This window comes from Chironomus tepperi, unplaced genomic scaffold, assembly GCF_022539635.2.
Source record: "Chironomus tepperi strain 1889 unplaced genomic scaffold, CSIRO-AGI_Ctep_v1 contig_376, whole genome shotgun sequence".
Lineage (NCBI taxonomy): Eukaryota > Metazoa > Arthropoda > Insecta > Diptera > Chironomidae > Chironomus > Chironomus tepperi.
This window is the reverse complement of record NW_027226498.1, coordinates 3712215-3737338: the sequence shown is the minus strand read 5'-3', so window position 1 is coordinate 3737338 and position 25124 is coordinate 3712215. Positions and strand designations below refer to the sequence as shown.

The 25124-nt window shown below is 31.2% G+C and overlaps 5 protein-coding genes across 8 annotated transcripts; 2 read left to right on the top strand and 3 right to left on the bottom strand.

The window, feature by feature from the left end:
* Positions 1–970: 970 nt before the first annotated feature.
* On the bottom strand, positions 971–5132 carry LOC139095977 (somatostatin receptor type 2-like). Its single transcript, XM_070647553.1, has 5 exons — positions 4543–5132; positions 4158–4258; positions 3952–4065; positions 1885–1995; positions 971–1768 (listed from the first exon to the last, which is right to left on the bottom strand). The coding sequence occupies exons 1-5, from the start codon at positions 4809–4811 to the stop codon at positions 1053–1055; spliced, it is 1311 nt and encodes a 436-aa protein (XP_070503654.1). The 5' UTR covers positions 4812–5132; the 3' UTR covers positions 971–1052.
* Positions 5133–6312: 1180 nt separating this feature from the next.
* On the bottom strand, positions 6313–6777 carry EloB (elongin B). Its single transcript, XM_070647248.1, has 2 exons — positions 6769–6777; positions 6313–6654 (listed from the first exon to the last, which is right to left on the bottom strand). The coding sequence occupies exons 1-2, from the start codon at positions 6775–6777 to the stop codon at positions 6313–6315; spliced, it is 351 nt and encodes a 116-aa protein (XP_070503349.1).
* Positions 6778–7346: 569 nt separating this feature from the next.
* Positions 7347–12203, bottom strand: Crk (Crk proto-oncogene, adaptor protein). Its single transcript, XM_070647702.1, has 6 exons — positions 12002–12203; positions 11664–11786; positions 11290–11494; positions 10912–11040; positions 10689–10781; positions 7347–10617 (listed from the first exon to the last, which is right to left on the bottom strand). Exons 1-6 carry the CDS (start codon positions 12031–12033, stop codon positions 10369–10371), a joined length of 831 nt encoding a protein of 276 aa, XP_070503803.1. The 5' UTR covers positions 12034–12203; the 3' UTR covers positions 7347–10368.
* A 51-nt stretch (positions 12204–12254) lies between these two features.
* Fib (rRNA 2'-O-methyltransferase fibrillarin) lies at positions 12255–14201 on the top strand. Its single transcript, XM_070647506.1, has 5 exons — positions 12255–12385; positions 12643–12683; positions 12752–12805; positions 12866–13105; positions 13398–14201. Exons 1-5 carry the CDS (start codon positions 12373–12375, stop codon positions 13974–13976), a joined length of 927 nt encoding a protein of 308 aa, XP_070503607.1. The 5' UTR covers positions 12255–12372; the 3' UTR covers positions 13977–14201.
* A 1574-nt stretch (positions 14202–15775) lies between these two features.
* On the top strand, positions 15776–24691 carry LOC139095836 (inward rectifier potassium channel 4-like). 4 transcript variants are annotated; one of them, XM_070647355.1, is made up of 8 exons: positions 15776–15817; positions 17154–17193; positions 22924–23227; positions 23308–23343; positions 23566–23593; positions 23670–23694; positions 23764–24264; positions 24336–24691. In XM_070647355.1, the coding sequence occupies exons 1-8, from the start codon at positions 15801–15803 to the stop codon at positions 24507–24509; spliced, it is 1125 nt and encodes a 374-aa protein (XP_070503456.1). In that variant the 5' UTR covers positions 15776–15800; the 3' UTR covers positions 24510–24691. The 4 variants fall into 4 exon arrangements, with proteins under 4 accessions (XP_070503456.1, XP_070503455.1, XP_070503453.1 ...); XM_070647354.1 differs by lacking the exon at positions 17154–17193 and having other exon boundaries at positions 15782–15817; positions 22718–23227; positions 23569–23593; XM_070647352.1 differs by lacking the exon at positions 17154–17193 and having other exon boundaries at positions 15782–15817; positions 22718–23227.
* The last annotated feature ends 433 nt before the right edge of the window (positions 24692–25124 follow it).

Sequence of the window (25124 nt, the reverse complement as noted above, 5' to 3'; positions counted from 1 at the left end):
CACTGATTTATTTTAAAATATAAATGTATGTACACAGTAAAAGTAACGGCCAAATAAATTGAACATCATCGGTCGTTTTTGAGACGGCCATACTCTGATATATCTTTTTAGGGTTTCAGTTATTACGTTCAGCTTGTCATAGTAAATTTTAAATAAACAATAGAAATTCTGAGAATTTCGGTGTTATTTCGTAACGTAGTACGCACTACGGCTCATTCAATTTTTCTTCATTTTTGTGGTTTTTAATTTGTTCTAAATCATAATTTTCTATATTTTATATATCAATATTTATTTTTTACAAATAATTTAAAATTACATTTTTGTTTTACATGCTTTTAAGATTCAACGGCTTTGCTTTTGTCCTGCAAAATTTTTTGATTTTCTTTTTTTTCTAATTTTTAACAACAATATGTATAAATTTTTTAAAACAAATAAGCTTCAATATTTAACTAGCACAGCATGTTCAAGTTTCGGGCCGTTCTCAGGTCGTTATTCTCAAGTTCTTTTGTACCGTAATGAGTAAACGGTCATTTTTTGAATTTCCTCAAATTTAAGGTCACTAAGTACAAATTTTTAAAAAGAAAACTTATTAAAGTAAACAACCAAAAGCATATACACTGTTAGATTTTCTAGTTTTATCCAGAGTGTGCCATTTCAAAAACAACCACAATTTTTCGAATTCCTTTAATATTTTCGACAATTTGATGCCGAGAAATTAAAATTCGAGATGGTCACACTCTAGTTTAATCAATTCATCATTAATTAATTCAATCAAATATAACCAATTGAATTGGAAAATAACAAAATTTACTCATCGATGGATGACTTTTCATTATGGCGCTCTGCTGACCAATAAAATAATGATGTTTAAAGTTTGAATCAACATTTGCAGAAGAAATCAATCATCGAACAATTAAACTTGAAGAGAAAAATATAAAAATTTTGATGAAAAATATTTTCAATCGCGCGACAAAAATTTAATCTAGAAACTTTAACTCATGAATCACGTTCGTTGTTTTTAAACCTCCAACAAGCACTGCTGATATTGCAATTTATAAATCTGTTTGCAATACGTCCTTCCTATTTGGTGTAGTCGTTGAGATCAAAATTATTTCCTTTGAATCATCCGTTATTGCTGACGATGCAATTTCTTTTTTTCGTAGACATCGATTCTCTAGTTTCCTATTCACTTTCATAGCAACAGATGTGTAGTGTCGCTTTTCCGAGCTACGTGTCTTACTCAAACGACTATGTACAGGACTTTCAAAGTCTGTTCTCAGAATAAAGAGATCATTTTTATTGGCACATGAACAAGCTTTGAGGAAGCTCTTTTTAAATGAGTCTGACAGAAATGCATAGAGAAGCGGATTAAGACTTGAGTTTAAATACACAAGACATCCAAAGAGCATGAAAATGATTATTTCAAAGTTGGTTCTACAATAATCAGGCGGTAGTGTGAGGGAGTATATTTGCAGCATCCAATATGGTGACCAAAAGCAAACATACATAGCAATTATAATTAGAACTAACTTTGTTACTTTTCTATGCGATCGTTTACGCTCTTTTGATTTTGAACGCTGACGCACTGTTCGAAGTTTTTTAATTACAAGAAGGTAAAATGTTAATATTAAGGCCAGTGGCAATGCAAATCCGAGAAAGAATGAATATAGTATAAATGCATATGGCTCATCAGCATCTCCGCTGTCCAAATTCCATTTGATGATGCACGATCTTGCTGATGAGTTTTCGCTCTTTTCTATCGTGTTAGCTGTATCCCACGGTGAGTATCCATGAATAAAGAATGTTATTGGATATGGAAAAATAAATTATTGAATTATTTCTCTATACATAAATTGTTTCTCCTTTTCATCAGAATTTAAATACCATAAAGAATCACTGGTGACATCAAAAGAAATGAAAATGCCCACAGTAATATCGAAACAAGCTTTGACATTGGTAGATTGCGGTAGCGCGGAGAATCAATGGGATGACACACTTTTCAAATGAAAAATCAAACATAGAAATGGAAGAGAATATTATGTACATCAAACAAGTGAGAAAAAGCCAATAAAAACTTATTCTGCCGTAAATTTACATTTCGGGAAACTGTTTAATGTTGGCTTAAAGCAAGGATTGTATACCAACATGATCGCATCTGCTTCTTGAAAAGCTGTCATATTTTAGCAATCAAGTTAAGCAGTATTTTACTCTCAGTAAACAAACAAATACAAGAAGAGGCTTCAAATTGAAAATAATTTCCTGTCGGTTCATATTTAAATTATATTTGCAACTACAATTAGTTGGTTTCGCCTTTGATAGTTATTAGTTCATATTCTGTATTTAGTCCGTTTCTGATCACTGAAGGAAAAAGATTGTTGTTATTAAATTTAATTCGTAAGGAGTCTTTAATTAACTTATTGTTGAATTTAACTCGAACGGAGCCTTAAAACTATTCCCACATAAAAATTAAATTAATTCTTTTTAGATCAAATTAGAATATTTCCTTCATTTGTCGTTATTAAATTTGGTCACGTAATTTATACAATTACTATCCGCAAATTGGTTGGATACATTTAGCCAAAAAGGATAAATTTTAAAAGAAAGCCAATAACTATAAAATTTCATTTTTTATGGAAATAAATGACGGAAGTTATTAAATAAGTTCAACCTAGGAAACATTCTATGAATTTCTACAACAGACATGAGTGTATGCAACATATTCTTTACATATGCTGCATAAAGTTAAAAATTAATTGAAACCATCTGAATACTGAAAAAGTAATACAAAGTTATTTCAAATGACATTCAACGAATGAGACAGATGTAATAAAAGCTATGACATGTAAGTCAAACCCGAGCGTTATGTAACAAAGTTCATCACATGAATTAAAAACAATCATTCATTGTGATATCATTGTGATATCAGAGCTTAACTACTTAACTTATGGAGCTCGGGAAATAAAATTATCTAGATTACAACTAAACCACATAATATGCAAATGAGTATGGTACCACAAGTATATTTAATTTGTAGAAAGTGCAAACGTGCAAATCTGAGGATTAATTTATAAGCCTCGTATCTGTTGGATATTGTAGAATGGTCACTAATGCACGGGTGCTACAAAAATCAAAGTAGCTGGAGCTATGTGGGTTTAAGTCAGTGATGGACAAGTTGTGTTGTAATTTTTAGGGGTTGAAAGAGATATTCATGCTCAATTAAAATAATATTGAATGATGAAAAACTGATTTACTATATTGGAGTGCTTCGAAAAAATTTATTGGGCTAAGGTGTGCCGTGGCACAAATAGGTTGACCAACACTGATTTTAAGTAATAAGATATGTGATTCATTTCCATTCCATTGAAAATATTAGCATTAAGCTTCAAAAGAGATGTATTTAGTACAAACTCAAATCATCTATTGACATCTGTCAATTTAATATTGATGTGTTATGGAAATTAAAATAAATTTTTTGTCTAAATTTTTACATTAGGTGGACGATAGCTAAGAATGACTAACAAGATTTTTTTGATTAAAAAATCAAACTCATCTTTGGCGACATGAATCAATTTTATTGAATCAAAAATGAAATTATCCTTAAAGATTTTCCATACATTTGTCATCAGTACATGCCAGGAATTGACAACCATATATCTTTCACGGCACACCATAAAAGCAAGCCACAATCGAAACAGTTTTCCCTCACTGGTACATGCCATGAAAATGTCCATCCAGCTATTGTTATCAAATTTAAATGGTTTAAAGGCATTTTTCTCGTTATGACATTTACATTTTCCGTCTTCAAATATTTTCTTAGCCTGATGCTAATTCAGGATAATGTTTTCATTTGTTTGCAAAAAAACTTTAAAATTGCCTCAGTACACTAAAAAGTTTCCCTTTAATGTAATCACCATTAAGTACATTATAATATGAAAATTTAAATATATCTACCAGCAATGTAGCGATCAGCACTCATAATGAGCAAAAAATATGATGTCGAAAGTTGAGTTATAGATTGACTTATCATATAAAGCTTACAAAACCAATTCCCAAAAATCCACTGACCTATGAAGCGGAAAGAATATTTTTTTCTTATCAAAAATTTAACATTAAAATGAAAAAGGAAATTTGTAGCATGTCAGCATAAATTACATTACCATAGAACATTGTAAAAATTAAGAATGGAATCCCAATAAGAAAGCATTGATCGGCAATGGCGAGATTAAGGATGTAGTAATTCGTTACGGTTTGCATTTTACTGTCATTTTCATAGAAAATAGAGAACAGAAGAGACAGTATAGTTAGAAATTGTACTAGATCTATGTATATAGGGATATTCAATTGAATTCAGTGGTGTGATCTAGGTCGAACCTTATATATTTAATGACTATAACCCCTTTCTTCGTCGTGAAAATGGATCCAAAGCACGGTTTGCGGTTCGGGATATTAAAGTATTATTTATTTCTTTCCAAAATTCATTTTCAAAGGCTGGACCCAAGCATCAGAATCAACAACACTGAATTCATTTTTGTTAATTCTCACCTAAATCGAATAACAACAAATATTACGAGGGAGTTACCGAAAACTCCAATTAAGCACACAATTGAATACAAAATTGCTAAGATTACATTCAATACACTCGTTAGAGTACTTGGATCTGAATTATAGTTACTCGGGCAAAAAACATGTGTTGTATAATTTTCATCCTCTGTCAGTAGTAATGAGGATGAAGTTTGGAATAGAATTACATCTATACTATTATTAATATTAAAGTTTGTCACATTATCCCACATTGAATATACGCCTGTCATTTTTAATTTACACGTTTTGCACTTGAATAGTAATCCTTTATATTCCTATTTTTAATCTTCACAGATGAATGCAACAAGCTGCTTTAGGGAAAACTACAGAGTAATTTTTTCCATTTCTCTTCAACAGTTTGGTGCTAATTTTTTTCACTTCGCATATGTAATCTATCCAAAAAAGGCGGTGTATTGACTTTATATTTATTGTCGTTGAAATTTCCATTAAATAATTTTTATTTCATTAGTTTTTTTAATTTAATTAACTATAATTAAAACTTTATCTTTTTCTTTTCCACATTAATTATTCTTGATTTGACTTCCTTCCCTAATATTCCTTTCCTCTTGTTCCCAACGAAGTCCACACAATAACTGAAATAATCTGAAGATTGTGATGAGAATTTATAGCAGTGGAAATCCTCTCAGGAAAATTGCTGTAAAATATTTTTTGAGAGTGAAGGGACATGTGCTTTAATCCTCTCTGAATGCTTTTCTACAATGGCAAGTGGTGACACCTTTTGAGAATTTTTTTTGAATGATTTGGTTCCTATTAAATTTTTAAGGTTAGTTAAAAATGTAAGCGCCAAGTGGACAAAAAAACGTTATAACTAGTTAAAGACACATTAATAACTATTTCAAGTTTTTTGTCCACTCATTAGCTATTTGAATGTTATGAATAAATGAACTTACGACTTACTTGTTATAACACTGAGGGAAATAATAACGAATTGTTATGAATAATTTACTACTCTAAAATATTTATGAGATTTAAATGAAGAAATTTTTCATGCTTTAGAACAGTGCTAGGTACCTTTTTTTTCTTCACTGCAGACTTGATGATAAACATTGACCAAAATCCCATCAGACATACGGCTCATGACAACTCCAAAAATGTTTATCGGCGCACTAGTGCACTTCACATACAGTAAATGACAAATTTTTCAGGTAGAATTTTTCACAACGAAATTCGAGAACAATTAAACAATTAAAATATAGCACATCCCTTTTTCTTATCGTTTTATTTCCTATTAGAAATTTTTTACATAAAAATTTGACGGAAATTAAGCACAAAAACAAGAAATAATAAAATTGGAGAATGGAAAAAATAATAAAGAACAAAAAATAAAATAAAGAAACTATTTAATTAATTATTTTTGTTTCTCCTCATTCCTTTTATGAAAACTTTTTTTTTTTTTTTAATTTGTTTTAAAATTAAGGCATTAATTTTTCACTCTTTTTCCTCTCGCAGATATCTCAATTCATGCTTTGTTGCTGATTATAATAATAAGAATAAATTCAATAAATTATAAAGCATTTCCATTTCAAAAAAATATATATAAGATGATGATTGATCCTAAAGAATTTCCCCGTAGATATTATTGTGTAGGATTAGTCACATTCATTAACTTCTTTAGCTTTATGGTTCACATTTACTTAATGCGATGTGAAATGAAAGGATTATTGTGTGAAAAAATCAATTGTTTTAGTAAAAAAACGAATAATTATTGGATTAAGCTTGTTCATTTGACACAGTGTCTTGTTTCATCACATCTGGTAAATCTGGAGGCTGAGAGTACGGAACCATTTCAAGCGGCTCAAAATCGTGATCAATTCGTAGCGCTAAGCCTAGCATAGCAGGCTGTTGAGCTTTCGATGTTATTTGGGTTATTCCATAATCCTGCAATTGCTTATCATCTTCCATTACTGTATTATCTTTACTAAATAATCTTTGATCCTTTGGTGGAACCTTCAGGATACCTTCAATCATTTTCTTCAGCTCGTGTACCGTTGTAGTGTCTTTTGCATCTGTAAAAATTGTGGTCTTCTTACGTCTTATCATCAAAAAGACATCCTAAAATTACAATGTAATTACATTTTAAAGACAAATCGGAAATAAATTTTTTTCAGGTCAAAGTTTGGACTTTGCGACGTCGTGAAAATTGCTGAATCATCAATAGCTAATTACACTTACCATTGCTGTATTGTTTGATTTATTTTCACTGCTTGCAGTATGATTTTAACAACAAGAAATTGACTATCTCGTTCTCTAATTTTCTAAGTTGAATTTTTTAATGCATTGTATTTTCTTGCAAATGCGCACTTTGAAAAGACTTTTGTCCGACTGACAACTAAATATGTTCTTTTTGGAATGCAATTTAGATCCACTTCTTAACTAATTTTGATATGCACTAAAAACTATTGAAATAACACAATTGACAATGAAATATAAATTTTGAATAATTGCTGCGAAGATCTTAAAAAAACAATGCTGCTAAGATTAATGTAAAAAAAAACTCAAAAATGCGTGGCATGCTATTATGTCCATAAAATCAATGCCTTTGCAAACTTGACCGCTGAAATCATCGAAAAATTTCGAATTCTTGTCATTCGAAATGTTCAAATATTTAAAATAAAAAAATACGTTTTCAATAATCTCAAATTACTTTCGTTTTATTTGCATTTTTTAATTATTTACAATAACTATTTTTCCTTTTTGATTTATATATATGTAATCTTGATTTTTTTTACTGTTAAACGGAAAAAAGCATCAGCTAAACATGAAATTTCTCAGCTAAACATTTTTGTATCATATTTCAGAATTGTCGAGAAAAATTAAAAAAAAAAAATTCTGACGGAATATTTAATCAATTATGCATGAGATAGAGATTACATTGAGTTACTTTCAAAAATAATTTGTTGTATAAAAAATACGTTTATCCTAAAATAAGTGAAACTAATATTTGTTTTCATGTTCTTTTCAAAAATATTATCAAAAATTTGAATGCTTTTTCACATCATTATTATTCTTTTTTTTGTTTTCTTATGTACACGTTCATTGTAAAACTCAGTGCATATTATTTTCTTTATATCATATTCCTTTACATTCAGTTCAACTAAATTGGATAATAGCATCAAAAAAAAATTAATATTATTTGGCATCCATAAAGAAAAATTATAAATATGATAAAGGGGTTCGTGGACGTTTCTTCAATATTATGTCGCTTTCATATCAGCTGAGTAATAGACATTAAATAGAAATGGTTTGAAACATTCTCATTAACATTGAACTCAATTTTTTATCTATATTTTTAATAAATAATTCATGCTCTTTTCACGATTAAGACTGACAAACAAGTTTCGTATTTTCCATGAATACTAAAATTATTTTAACGGACTTGTTTTAAAAAGGTACTCGACTTTATCGAGCGACTCCAGCGCAATTTTGTCCCAGGGATCAGTAAATAAATAAACGCGAACTAATTTTTAAATCTCGACTCTCACAACAAGATCAATTCATAATGAGAGATCCAGTATACTCCAAATCACTTCTCAAAAAATCTATTTCCTTTGAAGGATTTTTATGTTTAATTAATTAACTAACATACATTGATTGAGATGGATTTACGCTCTCAGACTAATCGATACCGGAACAACTGGATGAACCATAGTTAATGCTTAAAACAAGAGCTTCCTAACTTTTACTTAACCAACCAACCGAACAAAGTGTATTATTAAGCGCTATTTCTTTTTTTTTCAAAAATTCGTTAAAAAAAATTAAAAATCAATTAATCGATCCAAATAATTCTTAGGTTTTTTAAAGTAAATAAGCAAAAGCACGAAGAAAATCATTGACCCCATTGTAATACATATTAACGTATGCTTCACGAACAAAAATATGTATTAATTGCACATTTTACACTAATGCCACGATTTCTTCAACTTTTGTCATAATTTATTGAACTTTTACATTTTTATTTAAGTTTTCGCTCAAATTTATTGCTTGATTTATTTTTATAAAGAGATTTAATTCTTATAGTTCCCAAAAACAAAAATGCATAAATGAAGTAGTTTATGATAAATTTTTGATGAATTGAATTCTTTGATTAGTCCAAAATATGATCGAATCAGTATCTTTCGTTGTGCATTATTCTTTATATGCTTAAGTGTGACTAGTTAAACTTGATTTTCATATATTTTCCTTTAATTCATTTCTTAGCTGTTGAAATTTTTTTATAGTAATTTATAACACGATTTTTTGTTAATTAATTTAACTGTGAGAACAAGTTTGAGCGCGAAAAAACTTTCTTGCTAACAAAAATTGTGTAATTAATTAATCTCAACTCTGTATCTTCTAGATTCTATTTTATCTGTTTATTTGCAATTAAGATTCGGAATATGGGAGGAATTTTCAATGCATTTAACTATTATATTTTAAGAAAATAGACAGATTTTATATAGATTTTATTTTGGGTATTACTTGTCGGCGGAAAAGGAGATTGTTTTTTAAAAAATGATTAAATTTGAACAATGTTACGCTTTATGGATTTGAGGATGTAATGTAATTTAATATTGCTATCTCAAATTGTTTGAATTTTGCTGATCTTGAAATGAAACTTGGAATATGGTATTGGAATATTGTACGTTTTAGTTTCAATTGAATACTTTTAAGTGTGAATTGAAATTACTGCCTGTTATTTAGAGTAATATAATTGAGCATTCTCATAATTATGATTATGCTCTATGTTTGTTCTGATTCAAGCGCGTTGAAATTATAATTTGAAGTGAAAATCAGGGTTTTAAAGTAAATTGTTCAATTGCATTATAACTTTTTTTCCTCATTCCAGTCAATTCTTCAAATCAGCAATTATTCGCACAATTTAGGCAAACAAATTATTTTTTTCCATTCCTTCCATTTAAATTTCTAATTCAAATCTCTTCACATTCAAATTTTGGTCATTTTGTAGACAATGTATATCATTTGATTTGCTTCTTTCTTTTTCTGATCATCTTTCATTATGATTATTATTTGCAAGCTTAGTCGGTTGTTTTAGTGTTCAAAAGATAATTGTTAGTTATATATTTTTTTATTTAATTTGAATCAAAAAATATGTGAACTGGATTTTATGTATCTTATCATTCATCAAAATATCATTCACCGTAAATATTTTTTTTTTGTTATATACTCTTATGCACTATTAAATTTATCTTTAATTTTTAAACTTAGTAGTTTGTTTTGTTTTTTTTTATTCTATCATCTAACTGTATAATTCACAATTTTATTCATGTATCATTTTCATTTGATTCCTTTAAATATTGTTTTTTAAAGAATCCTCAATTCTACGTCCTGAATTTTATTTTCAAACCTTCATTATTAAATGATTCTCATTCGCGTCTAGTTAAATTAATTCAAAAATTCTTAGTCACTTTCCCGAGTGATACAGTATGAAAATGACAGTCACATGTTTGCCAAAATCATTTACTAAGAATAAACTCTAAAAAAAGAAATGACTACAATATGTATCAAAAATTATCGTTTTGAGAAACTCAGTTATGCTCAATGTGACAGTCATTATTTACATAATCTTACCGTCCGAGTTCAAAATAAAATTATAATTTGAAGGGAAAATTAGAAAATAAACTTGCGAATGGTATACAAAATGTTGATAATTTCGAGACTCACTTAATACGTGTGTTACTCGTGTCACTTAAACGAAAAATATACAGTTTAATAACAATCTCGAAATGATATTAAAAAATAAGGAAAAATCTAAAAGTTCATTATTTCTTAATCGCCCCAACGCTCCTCATCACCGATTAAATTGCCATTGAAGTTCTCGTCATCATCGTTCGACAGAAATTCAATGTGTGTGAATGGAAAGAATCCGACTTTACCTCTCAACTCGCCTTCCCATTGTCCATTTATATTCATTTTTGTTACTTTTATAATATCACCAACTTCCAACTTTAATGCTGTTTTGTCGTATGCATTTGGAACTCTAGCCTGCTTGACACGTGCGTATGCTGGCAATTTTCTCTACAAAACACAAGCGATCAATTAAAATGTTATTTTTTGTTCTTGATGATTGATGGACGGGAAATACTCACATTGAGATTAGTCTTTTTAAATGTTCCATCAGCTGGTACTCTTGGCGGCTGAGAATTTGAGAATCCTCCACTTGAACGCGAGTTTTCATCATACTTGAAAGATAATAAAGAAATTGAACTATGAAATATGTGGCGATAAAAATAGTAGACTAGGTATAAAGGAACATTAAAAATTACAAAAATAAAATGAATGATAATGTTGACGTCTATTTTTATGTCTTACCATTTCTATATATGGGACTGGAATTTGTCCAGTTTGTCCAAGTGAATTTCGAGCTGTCCACCATTGCTCCTCATCTTTGTTAACTATGTACAATATTTCTCCTTTTTTGAAAGGTAAGTCGTCTGAATCCTGTAAAAATAATAATAAAGATATTTTTAAAATGTTCATCAGATGATGATTTTTAAACATTCATTTAAAAATTGATTAAAGCACATCACAAAATCGTCTAATTTCACACCTTTAGCCAAATTTAATAAGCTCATTTCCACTTTAAACACTCATTTCCACAGATAAATTTGAATTTGGTAATAAACATTTATAGCATGCGATAAAGCCACCAACAATTACTAATGGTAATCAAAACATTAAGATACTTACACTACCGTCAAAATCAAATTTTGCAATAACTTTCTCTATTTTTCTTTGAGCTGGACGCCGCAGAGGAGTTGTATCGAGGTAATGCAATTTGTAAAAGGCTAACAGTTCTGGAAGATCTGAGAATTGCTGATCACCAATTCTAAATACGATTTGATCATTCTGTTGTATCTTATTTATGATGTAATGACTAACTTTTGTGTCTTCTCTGAAATTTTTATGAGAATAACATTAATGAAGTGAATTTTTATGCTTAAAAACAGTATAAGTCATCATAAAATAAACATATGATGATGGATGAGTAATGAGAAAATTTTCTCATTGTATAATCTTATATTTAAAAATACACACAGAATTTGGGACTACTGCAAATTTACCTTACGCATAAAACATAATCGCCTAAAATTGTTGTACTATCGCGTACTAAAAATACTCCACCTTCCCGTTCCTTCATCAGTAAATCTGTGGCATCTGTGCGATTCATCGACCCAAAATACCAACTATTGAATGAGAGAAGAAAAAGTTCCAGAACATAAATTTGATTAGACATTATTTCGGGAACTTCCAGTCATGTTGTAACTTAATTTCACAAAAACAATATTCTTAAGTTGAGCAAAGCTTCATTCATTATTAATTGCGTGCTCATAGCTAATAAACAGCTCACAATCATTTGTTTTCACTGGATAATAATTTAAATCAATGAAATTAATTTTACCTGCATTTGTCGAAAACATCGAATGAAGCCATTATTCATAAATATTTGGCAATACTCGATATTTTAATAAATTTTACTACTCCTTAATTACACTCTTTCTATCTTCTAACTTAATTAATTGCTTCAATTAAGCCAATTAAAGTTAAAAATTGTTCTTGTTTTCTTTGAAAAAAAAAATAGGTGGATTATGAGGGGCACGCTACTTGACAATATTTATCGAGTAATTTCGAAAAAGTTTCGAAAATAAAAAGTTAAAAGACCCTCAAGCATCAAACTCACGTTTTTAGTAAAATAAAATTCAAAAGGTTTAAATTCTCCTAATAATCACAATATTTTAAAAGTAATTGTTACTATAACTAAATAACTGCATCATGGGAAGACCACGTAAGTTGAAAAATAAATCAATTAAATCAGAATTTATTAAATAATAGAAATTTTGTAAATATCTGGTAATCACGTTGCGGCATTTTCTTTGAAATTTGCTGGACTTTTGTTTATCTTGCCAATTTTCCTGAATTTGACTATTTTAATGCATATTGAATTACTTTATGTAGCTTATTATAGTTTTATCGGGTGACATAAACAAAAACAATATTTTTTTTTTGTAAACAATTCAGGTTAAAATTTTTCTTTAATTATAGCATTTACTCGTGGAGGCTCTAGAGGAGGAAGTCGTGGAGGTGTAAGTTAACTTATGAAGTTTATTTTTTTAATAATTGTTTAATCAATTCATTTTGTTAATTAATTTAGGGCGGCGGAAGTCGTGGTGGCTCCAGAGGAGGATTTGGAGGAGGTCGTGGTGGTGTAAGTTAACTTATATACATAAATTTTAAATTTGACTAATTTTTTGATTTATTGATGTAGGGTGGAGGTGGAGGAAGAGGTTTTGGTAGAGGAGCTCCAAGAGGAGGTCGTGGAGCACCAAGAGGAGGCAGAGGTGGTCGTGGAGGAGGAGCTGGAGGATTTAAAGGAGGAAAATCTGTTGCAGTCGAACCACATCGTCATGAAGGAGTTTTTGTTGCAAGAGGAAAGGAAGATGCACTTGTCACACTTAATCTTGTTCCAGGATCAGAAGTCTATGGAGAAAAACGTATTTCTGTTGAGGTAAGTTGACAACAATTTCTTTAAAATTTGATTTAATTTTGACTAGAATACGAAAATTTTCTTGAAATGATGAGAAGCGTAGGGGACAGATTTCAGGAATATGATCCTGAAGAAACGAATTAATTTACTTGAGGCTTGATTCTTTTACTAATATTAAAGTAATTGGTGTCGCTTCTACTGTATTTTAAATGGTTTTAAGACATATTTTAAACTCTGATCGATTTCTTTGTTAAAACAATAATTTGTTTAAATTGAATTAACTAATCAAATGATAAAATATATTAATTCACAGACTGATGGTGAAAAGAAAGAATATCGTGTCTGGAATCCATTCAGATCAAAGTTGGCAGCAGCAATTCTTGGAGGAGTTGAAAGCATTTATATGGGACCAGGCTCTAAAGTTTTATATCTCGGAGCAGCTTCAGGTACAACTGTTAGCCATGTTAGCGATGTAGTTGGACCAGAAGGTTTAGTCTATGCTGTTGAATTCTCACATCGTTCCGGTCGTGATTTGATCAATGTCGCAAAGAAACGAACGAATATCATACCAATTATTGAAGACGCCAGACATCCACATAAATATAGAATGTTAGTAGGAATGGTTGACACAGTTTTCGCAGATGTCGCACAACCAGATCAGGCACGTATTGTCTCACTCAATGCTCAGCATTTCTTGAAAAACGGCGGACATTTTGTTATTTCAATTAAGGCTTCATGTATTGACTCAACTGCAAAACCCGAAGCAGTATTTGCAAGTGAAGTAAAGAAACTCCAAGCTGACAAACTAAAACCATTGGAACAAGTGACGTTAGAACCATACGAAAGAGACCATGCCGTTGTTTGTGGAATTTTCAGACCACCACCAAAATAAGCTTAATGAACTTTTTTTTTATATAGAAATTGATGAAAAAAATGAAAAAGATAAGAAATTAGTTTATAAGAATCATCTTCCTCCTCGTAAATATACTTTACCTATATTTTTAATATAAGTGAAAAAAAATCAAAAATGCAAAACATACAGAACGAATGTTAAAATATGAAATTTTTATTGAAAAGTACACAACTTTTTTGAAATAAATGATTTTTTTGTCAGTAATGATATCCTGTTTTTGTTTTATTGGTATTTTTTTTTAAATTGATAAATACGATCTCGTGCAATGAAGAGCAACTTAACACTTAGTACGTTTTTAATAATATTTATTTTAAGATACTTGAAAAAGTCGAGCTTCAAACTACCTGCTAAGAAAAAAAATTATCAATATTTTAACTTCCGAATCTAAAGTCCACAAAGCCAATTCTACGCATTTCTGCCAATCACAAAAGATAAGCAGTGTCAGTCGATCTGCAAGTGACAATAGGCTTATCAATCATGTTTAACAGCCATTTTGAAAATGATGACAGGCAATAAAAAATAGCGCCAATAAATCTTCAAAATGATATCAAGAGATGTTGAATGTCAGGTTTTAGATTATTTTTTTATTATAGCTTTCAAAGATATTCTAATGAATCATTTAATTAAAATTATGTAATTTTTTCATTGAATGAGAAGTAGTTGAGTTGAAAAAGATCAAAAAGCGTGTGCACAGAGAAAAATGTCCGTTTGAGGTAGTGACAAACTTTTAAAACATGAAAAAATCAGATTAAAAAGCTTCAACAATTTTAATAAAAGCTTGGTGTTTTTAAAACTATTTGAATTCGTGAAACATAAGACAATTACTTATTTTCTTATTGAGATTTTGTAAATTAGGACAAGATAAAAGAACGGTCATTCAAGATTTAAAAAGTAACGGAAGTTTAAAATTCATAAGAGAAGTTCAAAGTTTGAACTTTGGAAATTTTGGTGGATCTTTTTAGAATACAAGGAGAAATAAAAATCATTCGAGATTGAATATTCAAGGAAGATGGCGATTTGAAAAATACCTTAAGTTTTAAAATATTCTGTTCTTTGCCATTATGGCTAATAAAGGAAAACAACAGAATACAGGATCATTCAAGAAAGTATTGAACACAAATGATTTCAATACAAAGATGAGCATCGCATAAAAAAAAGCAACAGGGCCGTATAAACCAGCATCGAATTGAAATATTCTCTATCAACGACTTCCCCAATGAAAGCGTTGGTCGTCCTCGTGATCTTCTACCATCTTCAAAGTCAGATTTAAATATATTATTTAAAAGAGCTTATAAAAGTCTTCTTAATTCCTTAAAAGGTAAAAAAAAATCATTCCATTGTTTTAATTTAAGTTGATTAAAATGCCAGATATTCCTCACTGTTCACAGCAAATTCTAAATCACATGTTAGTGTTTTGTTTGGGTTCATTACTATATAGCGCACACACACGAGTTATGTCTGAAATATGTAGTCCAAAGTGAACAAACTGTGATACAAGATATCCGAAAATAATCCCACTTAACTGTATATCATAGTATGCATTCGAGGTTGGGTCTTACACAAATGACGTCAATTGAAAAAGGATTTTTAAATCCTCCATTTCCTTCCTTTATCATCAAAAGTTTTAAGTATCACACATCTTCAAACTTTGCCTCCCTAGATAAATGAGACATCGACTATGAACGGCGCCGATGATTTATCCTTATCTCTTTATTGGCCACTTAACTTCTGTATTAATAACTATATTACACCTAATTTTGAGTAATTTCGTTTTAGTCTTTGAGTGGTGCTTTAGCAGTTAAGATGGAAGCAAAAAGTTTGTAAGTGAAAAATTATTTTTCATTTATGAGTGTTTGCAGTATTAGTTCCAAGAAATGAATCATTTAATAAAAGTAGTTAAGCTCAAGAATTTTTCATAGAAAAGCTAAGCATTAATCAAAAGCGTGATTTTTGAAAGGTCAATATCGATTTTGACTAAGTATGCATTAGTGTGATTGTTATCAGAATAGTTTGTGCAAGATTATCGGTAACATGTCAGTCAATTCCAAAAAATAATTTTCGCGAATAGATAAAGATCTCCTTTTAACAAGGTTTATGTGATTCATTAACATGCATTTATGATAAAAGCGAGTTTAGTGATGAAATTTGCAAAGCTTTTAGCAAATGACGTACTTAGATTGTACCGGATTATACTTATTTATGGTAATCAAAAAACTTTTCCACAATAGCAAAATTTAACATTGTAGAATAGAAAATCCTTTAAATTTAAAATACTTTTATGATTTATAAAAATATTGAAATAACTGTTAAGTATAGATTTAGAAATAGTATTATTTGCACAGAAAACTATTATCTTCAATTCATAATATCATATCAAATGAGTATTATTCAGAGGCAGAAATCGAAGTCGACTTCAGTTCGATCCGGTTCATTAAAAATCGATTAAAATTTCTTAGTGAACTGTGACAAACTCAATTTGGCTTCGACATCTGCTTTATACTTCACTTCAATTAATACCAGACGGATTTCAAGGCTGGGGGTAAATTTCAAAGAAGAATGTGTTTAAGATGATTAGATTAATCTTAAAGATTTTGGAAACTTCACAATTGTTTGGTTGAATATAATTTAGCCAGAGTTTTTAAGAAATCTTTCTATATATAAAGCAATTTACAAACAGTAGTATTGATCATCAATCTTTATTTCTACCACTCTAAGTAATCGTTTGTGTTACAGTTTGGTTGATTCATTTGCCACAACAGAATAAATTTTAAAGCGTCATTAAACGAATAATCCTTAGCAACAGTAAAACTATTTTTTTTTTGCAAACTGCTGATTAAGTAGCTTAAATAGATAATTCCTATCGGTTACACTATTAAGGCCAAATATTTAAACTTTGTGTTACCAAGTACAATTGCAATCATATGTATGTGCGTTCATTTCCTTGATAATTTTTTAATCAGTAATTAAAAGAGTTTAGGGATTTTTATACAGACCTCTTACGTATTTGGGCTGAGGAGAATTTTTCCACAGTCACATTAATTTTTTTGTAATCAAATAATTTTTATTGGTTTGGAAGTACTTGAGAAATTAATCACAAATCTTTTTGTGATTGAAGCTACCGAATTTCAACTATGTTTGATTTATTTCGATTTGCAGAAATCGTATCATCTTTAAAAAGGGCGAAGTAAACACTACCCCGATCGGCACTTAGATGCCTTGTGGCAGCCACTTGGCAAGCACTTGGCGCTGCCGAATGTTGGCTGCCAAATGGCGTTGCCAAATGTCATATATAAGATGTTGCCGCCACGGCACTGTGGTGGCAGTTTGGCGCCGTGGCGGCAATGAGACGGCAGTATATTAGGAACCAATTGGCATCCACTTGGCACAAATGTTGCCAATAAGGAGCCATCAAAAAACGCCACAATGGCGCCTCCAAGGCAAATTTTGTGGCAATATTTTAATAGTAAAAAAATACCGCTCGATTAATAATAAAAGAAACTGCCACTACGGCGCCATCAAGGCAATTTTTGTGGCAATATTTTAATAATAAAAAACTGCCGCTTGACTGCCATTTAATGGCATTGAGTTTTGATAGCTGAAACAAAATGTAAATTAAATATACTTTTTAGCTTTGTTTTAAAAAAAAAACATATATTTTTTATTTATTTATTCAAAAATATAACATAAAGCATAAAGGATGATCTATTCAATAGTAACATTTTCAATTGCGGCTCTCGTGGCTTCTATGGAGGAATTCTTGAACGGCTTGACTAGCTGCTTGCACATTTATATATGTTTTTGGAGAGTTTTTGTTAATGATTTCATGAAATAACTAAAAGTGTCCATCGTATCCACTGATCACAAAACGGTCTAATATTAATAAATATAAATTATAAGACTCATGAATTAAATAATTGACCATACTCACTATTGTACGATGTCCACCCTATTTTTTTGGATTAGATCTTTTTCAAAATATAAATCACAAATCCATTCATAGCTTCTCCTCGTGCAGATCGATTCCGTATTTTTGGATACAAGTATTCAATCTATAAATAAAGTGAGCAATTTCAAGATTTAGATATCAATTACCATTGTTAACGTGAACAAACAGTATCAACTCTGACTCACTGTTGATGATCCTGCGTTATTGATTGTGCTACTGCTGATGATGATGAAATGATGAAGATGATTTTTCTTAGGATGCTGAGGAAGATGGTCTCCGTAAGGTGTGCGAATGCGGAACATATGCAGTCACGTACTGCACCTAGCCTAACCACACCAAGTACCAACCTCACCTTCGCGTGGTGGAGACCGTCAATCCAAGCCACATAGTGGGGCGGAGTCAAACGAGGCTCTGGTTAATACAGGGTACGTTGGCTTAGCAAGCCGCCATCCTTAAATCAAACGCTAAGAAACACAAAGAGAGAGCCGGACTGGAACTAACGACGACAACCAAAGCTAAACGAAAAAGGACAAACGATTTGAAGTTTAACAGTTGGAATGTGCGGACGCTGTCAGGACCGGGAGCGTTGTCAGCATTAGTGTTGGAGCTTCGACACTACATGGCATGGATCTGAATGTCAAAGGTACACTGTCTTCTCTTCTGGAGGAACCAAAAGCACAACTTTTGGCACAGGATTTATTGTGGATCCTAAATGGACAAAGCACATTGTTAATTGGACTTTAATCAACGAGAGAATGTGTGTGCTGAGGATAAAGGGCAAATTTTTCAATTATAGCATTATCAACGTACACGCACCACACAACGAGCGTCCTGAGGATGAGAAGGACAGTTTCTATCGACAGCTAAACAAGACATATGACAATTGCCCGAGGAATGACATCAAGATCGTTATTGGAGATTTGAATGCACAGATAGGAAGAGAAGAGATCTTTAAGCCTACAATCGGAGGTCATAGTCTTCATAACGTATCTAATGAGAACGGGGTACGACTGATCAACTTTGCAGCATCATTGAACATGGTGATAAGCTCCACATACTTCCAACACAAAGACATCCACAAAGTAACATGGTGTCCACCAGGATGCAGTAATAACAAGACCCAAATCGATCATGTGATTATAGACAGAAGGCACGCATCGGACATATTGGACGTACGCAGTTATAGATGTTTGGAGATCGACATCGAGCACCACAGCTCGGACCACCTATTGCTAGGAGCAAAAATCAGGGCACGAATCAGCAACATTTGTTAGGAGAGAGGCGTTAAGTGCAGACGCTATGATGTAGCCAAGCTCAGCAGTAAGGAGTGCAGAGAGTCGTTTAACAACGAGCTTAAGGAACGACTGACTGCCCAGGACCAAGGAAGAAGTGCCTGGCAGAATTGCTGCATCGCCTTGCAAACTAGTGCTGAGAAATGTCTCGGTTTCAAACAACACACAAAGAACGAGTGGTTCGACGAGGAATGCAAAGCTGCAGTTCAGAAAGTAATCGATGCTAGAAAAGGAAGGATCACGAGAGCAAAAGCTGAGGAGATTAGAGGTCTGCAATAAGAAAAGAAAAGAGTGCTCCAAAGGAAGAAAAGGGCTCACGACCTCAAACTGATTACTGATGTTCAGGAGGCGCATAGTATGAGTGAATCCAGAAAGTTCTATAAGTCCATCGATAGAGCAAAGAAGTCTTTCCTTGCGAGAGAGTCTGTTTGCAGAAGAAAGGATGAAAGTCTGGTATGTGATAAAGAAGGAGTTCTGGAGCGATGGAAGGAGCATCTCAACGAGCTTCTAAACGCAGGTGGAGATGGAATTTCCACAAATAACAGGCAATCCTATGAGATTGATGATTGCAGAGATTTCGAAGCACCATCATTAGAAGAGGTAGAGGCGGCCATTAGTAGACTTAAGAACAACAAAGCGCCTGGTCTCGATAACTTACCTGCTGAGCTGTTCAAGACGGGTAGTGAAGAGCTTGTTATTTAGTTACATACTTCATCAGCTAATAGTGCAAGTCTGGATGGTAAGAGAGCTCGAGGTAGACCGAAAAACTCCTGGAAGGAAGCTGTTGATAGAGACAGCATTGCATTTGGTATTGGCAATTGGCAGGCGGAAGCCGGCGATAGAACCAGTTATAGGCGACATCTGCGGGAGGCTATGGATCACAATTGATCTGTACGGCCAGCGAAGTAAGTAAGTAAGCTGAGGAAGACGATGATGATGATGATGCTGAAGATGATGATGAAGATGATGATAATACTGCTAATTATCTTGATGATGAAGATGATTCTGCTGATAAAATTAAATATAATTTATCAAAGAAAAATATTAAAATCAATCAAAGGAGACTAGAATTTCCAGTCTGTTATAGGCGAAGGAAAACATTTTAATACAATGCAATTAATGCCCAGAACAGCCAAAAAGACGAGAATCATAGAAAATGTATTAATAAGAACGTAGTTTTGTCGTCATTTGACCATAAACATAATAATTCTTCTCATTAAAAAGGATGAGCAAATAAAATTTAATTTTTCATTTTTTATCATCTTAGATCAATTGATTCTCGTATTCTTAATTTTTCCTTCGTTCCTTTACATATCTTTAACAAGTTTATACTATACACTTACCTTAATGGTTGTTAATTACACGAGAAAAAAAATTAATTTGTATTTGTAGAATTATTTTATCACTAAACTTTTTTTATAACGACTAAATTCAAAGTGAACTGTGATTTTGATAAAGCATAAAAATCAAAATTTTTTAATCCGTTATTTTTTTATAAAACAATTTAATCAAACTATTTTAATTGTATGAAAGCTATCACATGTCAGGTCACAATTACTTGACCTTCAAATATTATTTAAATGATAGCCGCCACAAAAAGTTTGAATTTTTGAATAAAACAAACGAGTTAAAAAATAGATTTCGATCATAGTAAACAGAAAATGTTTAACTTCGTTTTTTACAAGTTTTTTCAAGTGTAAAACTAAGTGGTGATCAATTAATAGATTGGATAAAGTAATTATAAACATGATTTAATTAAATTACAAATAAAACATGTAGGGTAAACAATCTATTTTTTTGTACAAACCAGAGTTGCAATGACAGGTACCTGTCACAGGTCGAGGTGACAGGTACCTGTCACAGGTAGAGGTGACAGGTTCTGTCAAAAGATGACCTGTGACAGGTCGCGTCTGTGATAGACAGAAAGATTTGACCTGTCGACAGGTCATCCTGTGACAAGCGATACCTGTGACAGGTCAGGCCTATGACAGGCCAAATTTTTCTGTCTGTCAACAGGTAACGACCTGTGATACATGGACTGTTTCCGTTGACCTGTCACAGATTGCAACTCTGCAATAAAGGATTCTTATAAGAATGAATGCTAAGTTTACATGACGATGAAAATACACAAAGTAGCCAAGACCAGCAACAGTCTTCGGAAAATCAACAAGTTGATCAAGGTCAGATTCAAATGGATCTTGAAGAAATACAACAAGCAGCCGAAGGACAACAAATGAAATTCATTGTAGACGAAAATGGACAATTTTACAGTTACATAATCACATTTGAACCAGTAACGCTGAAGATAATTAAATTTCAGTGCAAGGAACGATTCAGGAACAATTAAACCTTTTTACAAATTGATGGAAATTTACATTTTTCAAAAAGTGTTAGCGTTGGATATCAAGTTCTTATTCAATTACTTGGAAATGGCAAATAATCGACGGTGAGAATGCAACGCTTCAATTCGGTGAAGGCGGACAAGGTGAAATAATAATCAAAATATGATACTTTATCAGCAAAGATGGTCGTCAAGGATGGTCCGCAGTAGAATCCTCAAATGCATGAAAGAGATTATGATATGAATTTTCAACATATTGGGTTGTAATAATTATAATTGTTAAAACGAAAATGTATTAATTATTATTACTATTAATAGTAAATAAATGCTTGAAAACCATACAAATCATGACCTATAGTTGAAAATAAATTTGTAATGTTTTTTTTTGAAAGTTTTGAAACCATACAAGTGTCTTCTTCTTGATTATCTTTATTGATCCGCACTAGTCTTTAAATAACAAATCATTAATAAATCATGTAAAATTTTATTACATTAATGTTTTTCCCAAAAATCAAAACTATGAAATTACTAACAAAAAAGTGCCGAAACCTCATTTTTTTTTTTTAATTTCATTCCAAAATCCATTCGTAAGTTTTGCAAATCAAACTAGAAAAATATTGAGAACATAAAAATGAGTTGTTTCATTTAATAATCATCTCATCACGATCTTATAAATATACAAGATTATAATAATAATATAATAAAAGTAATTGTAATAAATTGTCTCTTGATCTTACTAAACTATTAATTTTTATCAGTTAATATAAATTAATTTTAATTAAAATATTTTTAAGTAGCTACTATAGTAATGATAATGATGAGAAAAAGGATAACTAAAAAGCTATTAAAATGAAATATAATAATTGATTGAAACGGACCGATGAAACTCACTTTAAAAGATTCAAATCCATGAGTTTCTTTAGATTATGCATAATATTGAAATGTACATTGATTGGATAGAGCATGAGATCTCGATAATTAATGATTTTTAAAGTTTATGTACAAAAATATCAACATATATTAATTTTTTATCCTTACCCATAAAAAATATATCATTTAAAAAAGGTCAAAAAATGCAAGGTACTTTATTGCAGTCAAGTGGTGGTTAGTTGTAATACAAAAATATGTTTTCATTTTTTAGTTAACAAATGGCAGCGAGATGGCAACCACTTGGCATTTGAAAATTTTTCCATACTAACTAAATTTTTAGACAGTTATATGGTTGCCAAGCGGCAACCAAGTGGCAAACATTAAAAATTAGTTTAAAAAAATTTGCCAATGCCATGCCATTGGCATTCGGGTGGCAGCCATGTGGACGCCATTGCCATCATGAGCCGATCGGGTACCAAACAAAATGTAGGCCGAACTGCTAGAAGATACATCAAAGATGGCTTTACATCATTCATTGATGCTAAATGGCGTTGGACTGTAATGACATTTGTGTGTTTTTACATGTCTTCATGGACCTGTTTTGCAGTTTTATGGTATTCAATGGCGCTTGCAAGAGGCGATCTTTCTTACTACAGTAAATGGCTTGCTGCTGGAGACAAGGATCAATTTGAGTTGGATAATCCATATACTCCCTGTGTTAGACACCTTTATTCTTTCACTTCAGCCTTTTTGTTCTCCATTGAAACACAACACACAATAGGTGATAATTAAATGATAAAATTGGAATTTGTAATAAACAGCTTGTTTACTTACAACTTTTCCTTTATTTTCATTAATCAGGCTATGGATTTCGTCATGTTACGGAAGAGTGTATAGGTGAATATTAGTTATTTACTATTTTTCATTTTTAAATAATATGTAACAATTATCAATTTTTTTGGAGAACCTAACAAATTCCACCATATTGCATTCATCACATCTCGAAAATTATCATTAGACTATAATTAATATTTAAAGTTATTTAGAGATTTTGGCAGCTATTCTAATAAAATACGTTATTTCTAATTTTCATGTTTTCTTTCTTTCGTTTCGACAAAGGAGGTCCTGTTCTTGTGGCCGCTCAAAGGTAAATAATCTCAAACTCTATTTTATTCCACTTCAAATTCGCTTATTAAAAACATATATTTTTATTTATCTAACAGCATTTTCGGAACTCTTTTACAATGCGTAAGTATTAATTTTGTTTACAAAATTTATCATTGAATCTAATCTCAATAACTTTGTTCCAATAATCAGTTCTTAATGGGTGGTATTGTGGCCAAATTAGCACGACCAAAAAAGAGGGCACAAAACATTATTTTCTCAAAAAATGCTGTAATTTGTCATCGTGATGGAACACCTTATCTTATGTTTCGTGTGGCTGATACTCGAAAAAGCTATATTGTTCAAGCAACTGTTAAAGCTCGAATTATCAGAAAAAGAATGACAAGGGAAGGCGAATTGATAAACTTTTATCAGCAAGAATTACCATTAACAACAGACGAATGCGATGATCGAGTTTTATTAATGTGGCCAACAATAATCACGCATAAAATTGATGATAAGAGTCCACTTTATGAACTTTCATCCATTGATTTACTTAGAGAACAATTTGAGATTATTGTGATGCTTGAAGGTGGTGTTGAATCAACAGGACTTGCTGCTCAAGCAAGAACTTCTTATTTACCATCTGAGATTCTGTGGGGTCATCGATTCCAAAATGTTGTTACGTATGATGATAATTCGTCTGAATATCATGTAAGCATGCTAATTTTTAGAGCAGTTTTGAATATATCATTCAAATTTTGAATCATCATTCATATTTTCAGATCGACTATAATATGTTTAATAATACGATAAAAGTTGAAGGATCGCCGATTTGCTCACCACGACAACTCGATAGGAATAGAAATTTCAATACAAACATTACTCAAACATACAATGAAGAAATATTGCTAAGACCAGCGATTTATCTTAATGGAAATGCTAAACCAATTGTGTGACGAAAGGCTTTTTGGACTTTACCGTTCATAAATTCAATGCAAGCTTAAATTAAATTATAAAATAGTTTAATTAATTTTCTTTCAATTTTTGTTAAATGTTTTCTCATAGATTTAAGGAAAAGATTGTAAAATATTAGAATTAAAGCTTTAATAAATTTAAAAAAAATTAGGACTTAAGAAAAGTTAACCGTGTTTTGAAATTTGTATTTAAATTATTCTTCATTACTACTTATCTAGGTTCTTATCCACTTTTATACAGTCCAACATTGTCTTGGGCTACGTAATGAGAAAAGTTAGTCTACTTTAGTCTACTTTCTGACCTGGACTATACTGATAGTATCACTGAAATGACAGAGGCTATATATTTAATAGATAAATTCCTTTCTGACTTGATTGTTTGCGCTCGCGAGGTTGGTTTAAAGATAAATCCTCCTGCTCAGACCGGAATATCTGTAAGGATTCTTCATGTTGGGAATAAACTTATCGAGGAAGTAGACAGGTTTGTCTGCTTTGCTTTTCGCTCATTGCGTCTTTAATGGACTTCTTCACGACATCTAGACGACTGAAGCTAAAGATCTTCAACTCAAACGTAAAGTTTTCACAGTGGATCAAAAG

Bases quoted from the DNA above. Each gene is read 5' to 3' on its own strand.
- LOC139095977 (XM_070647553.1), bottom strand. From the start codon at position 4,811: ATGACAGGCGTATATTCAATGTGGGATAATGTGACAAACTTTAATATT. The intron at 1,996-3,951 runs GTAGATATATTT...TCATTTGAAAAG, and splicing joins TGCTGATCGCTACATTGCTG to TGTGTCATCCCATTGATTCT. The intron at 1,769-1,884 runs GTATTTAAATTC...CGTGGGATACAG, and splicing joins GTCACCAGTGATTCTTTATG to CTAACACGATAGAAAAGAGC.
- Crk (XM_070647702.1), bottom strand. From the start codon at position 12,033: ATGGCTTCATTCGATGTTTTCGACAAATGCAG. The intron at 11,495-11,663 runs GTAAATTTGCAG...TAAAAATTTCAG, and splicing joins GATTATGTTTTATGCGTAAG to AGAAGACACAAAAGTTAGTC. The intron at 10,782-10,911 runs GTAAGACATAAA...TTATCTTTCAAG, and splicing joins CAGTCCCATATATAGAAATG to TATGATGAAAACTCGCGTTC.
- Fib (XM_070647506.1), top strand. The intron at 12,684-12,751 runs GTAAGTTAACTT...TAATTAATTTAG, and splicing joins GAGGAGGAAGTCGTGGAGGT to GGCGGCGGAAGTCGTGGTGG. The intron at 12,806-12,865 runs GTAAGTTAACTT...TTATTGATGTAG, and splicing joins TTGGAGGAGGTCGTGGTGGT to GGTGGAGGTGGAGGAAGAGG.
- LOC139095836 (XM_070647352.1), top strand. From the start codon at position 22,855: ATGCCATGCCATTGGCATTCGGGTGGCAGCCATGTGGACGCCATTGCC. The intron at 23,594-23,669 runs GTAAATAATCTC...TTTATCTAACAG, and splicing joins GTTCTTGTGGCCGCTCAAAG to CATTTTCGGAACTCTTTTAC. The intron at 23,695-23,763 runs GTAAGTATTAAT...TCCAATAATCAG, and splicing joins TCGGAACTCTTTTACAATGC to TTCTTAATGGGTGGTATTGT.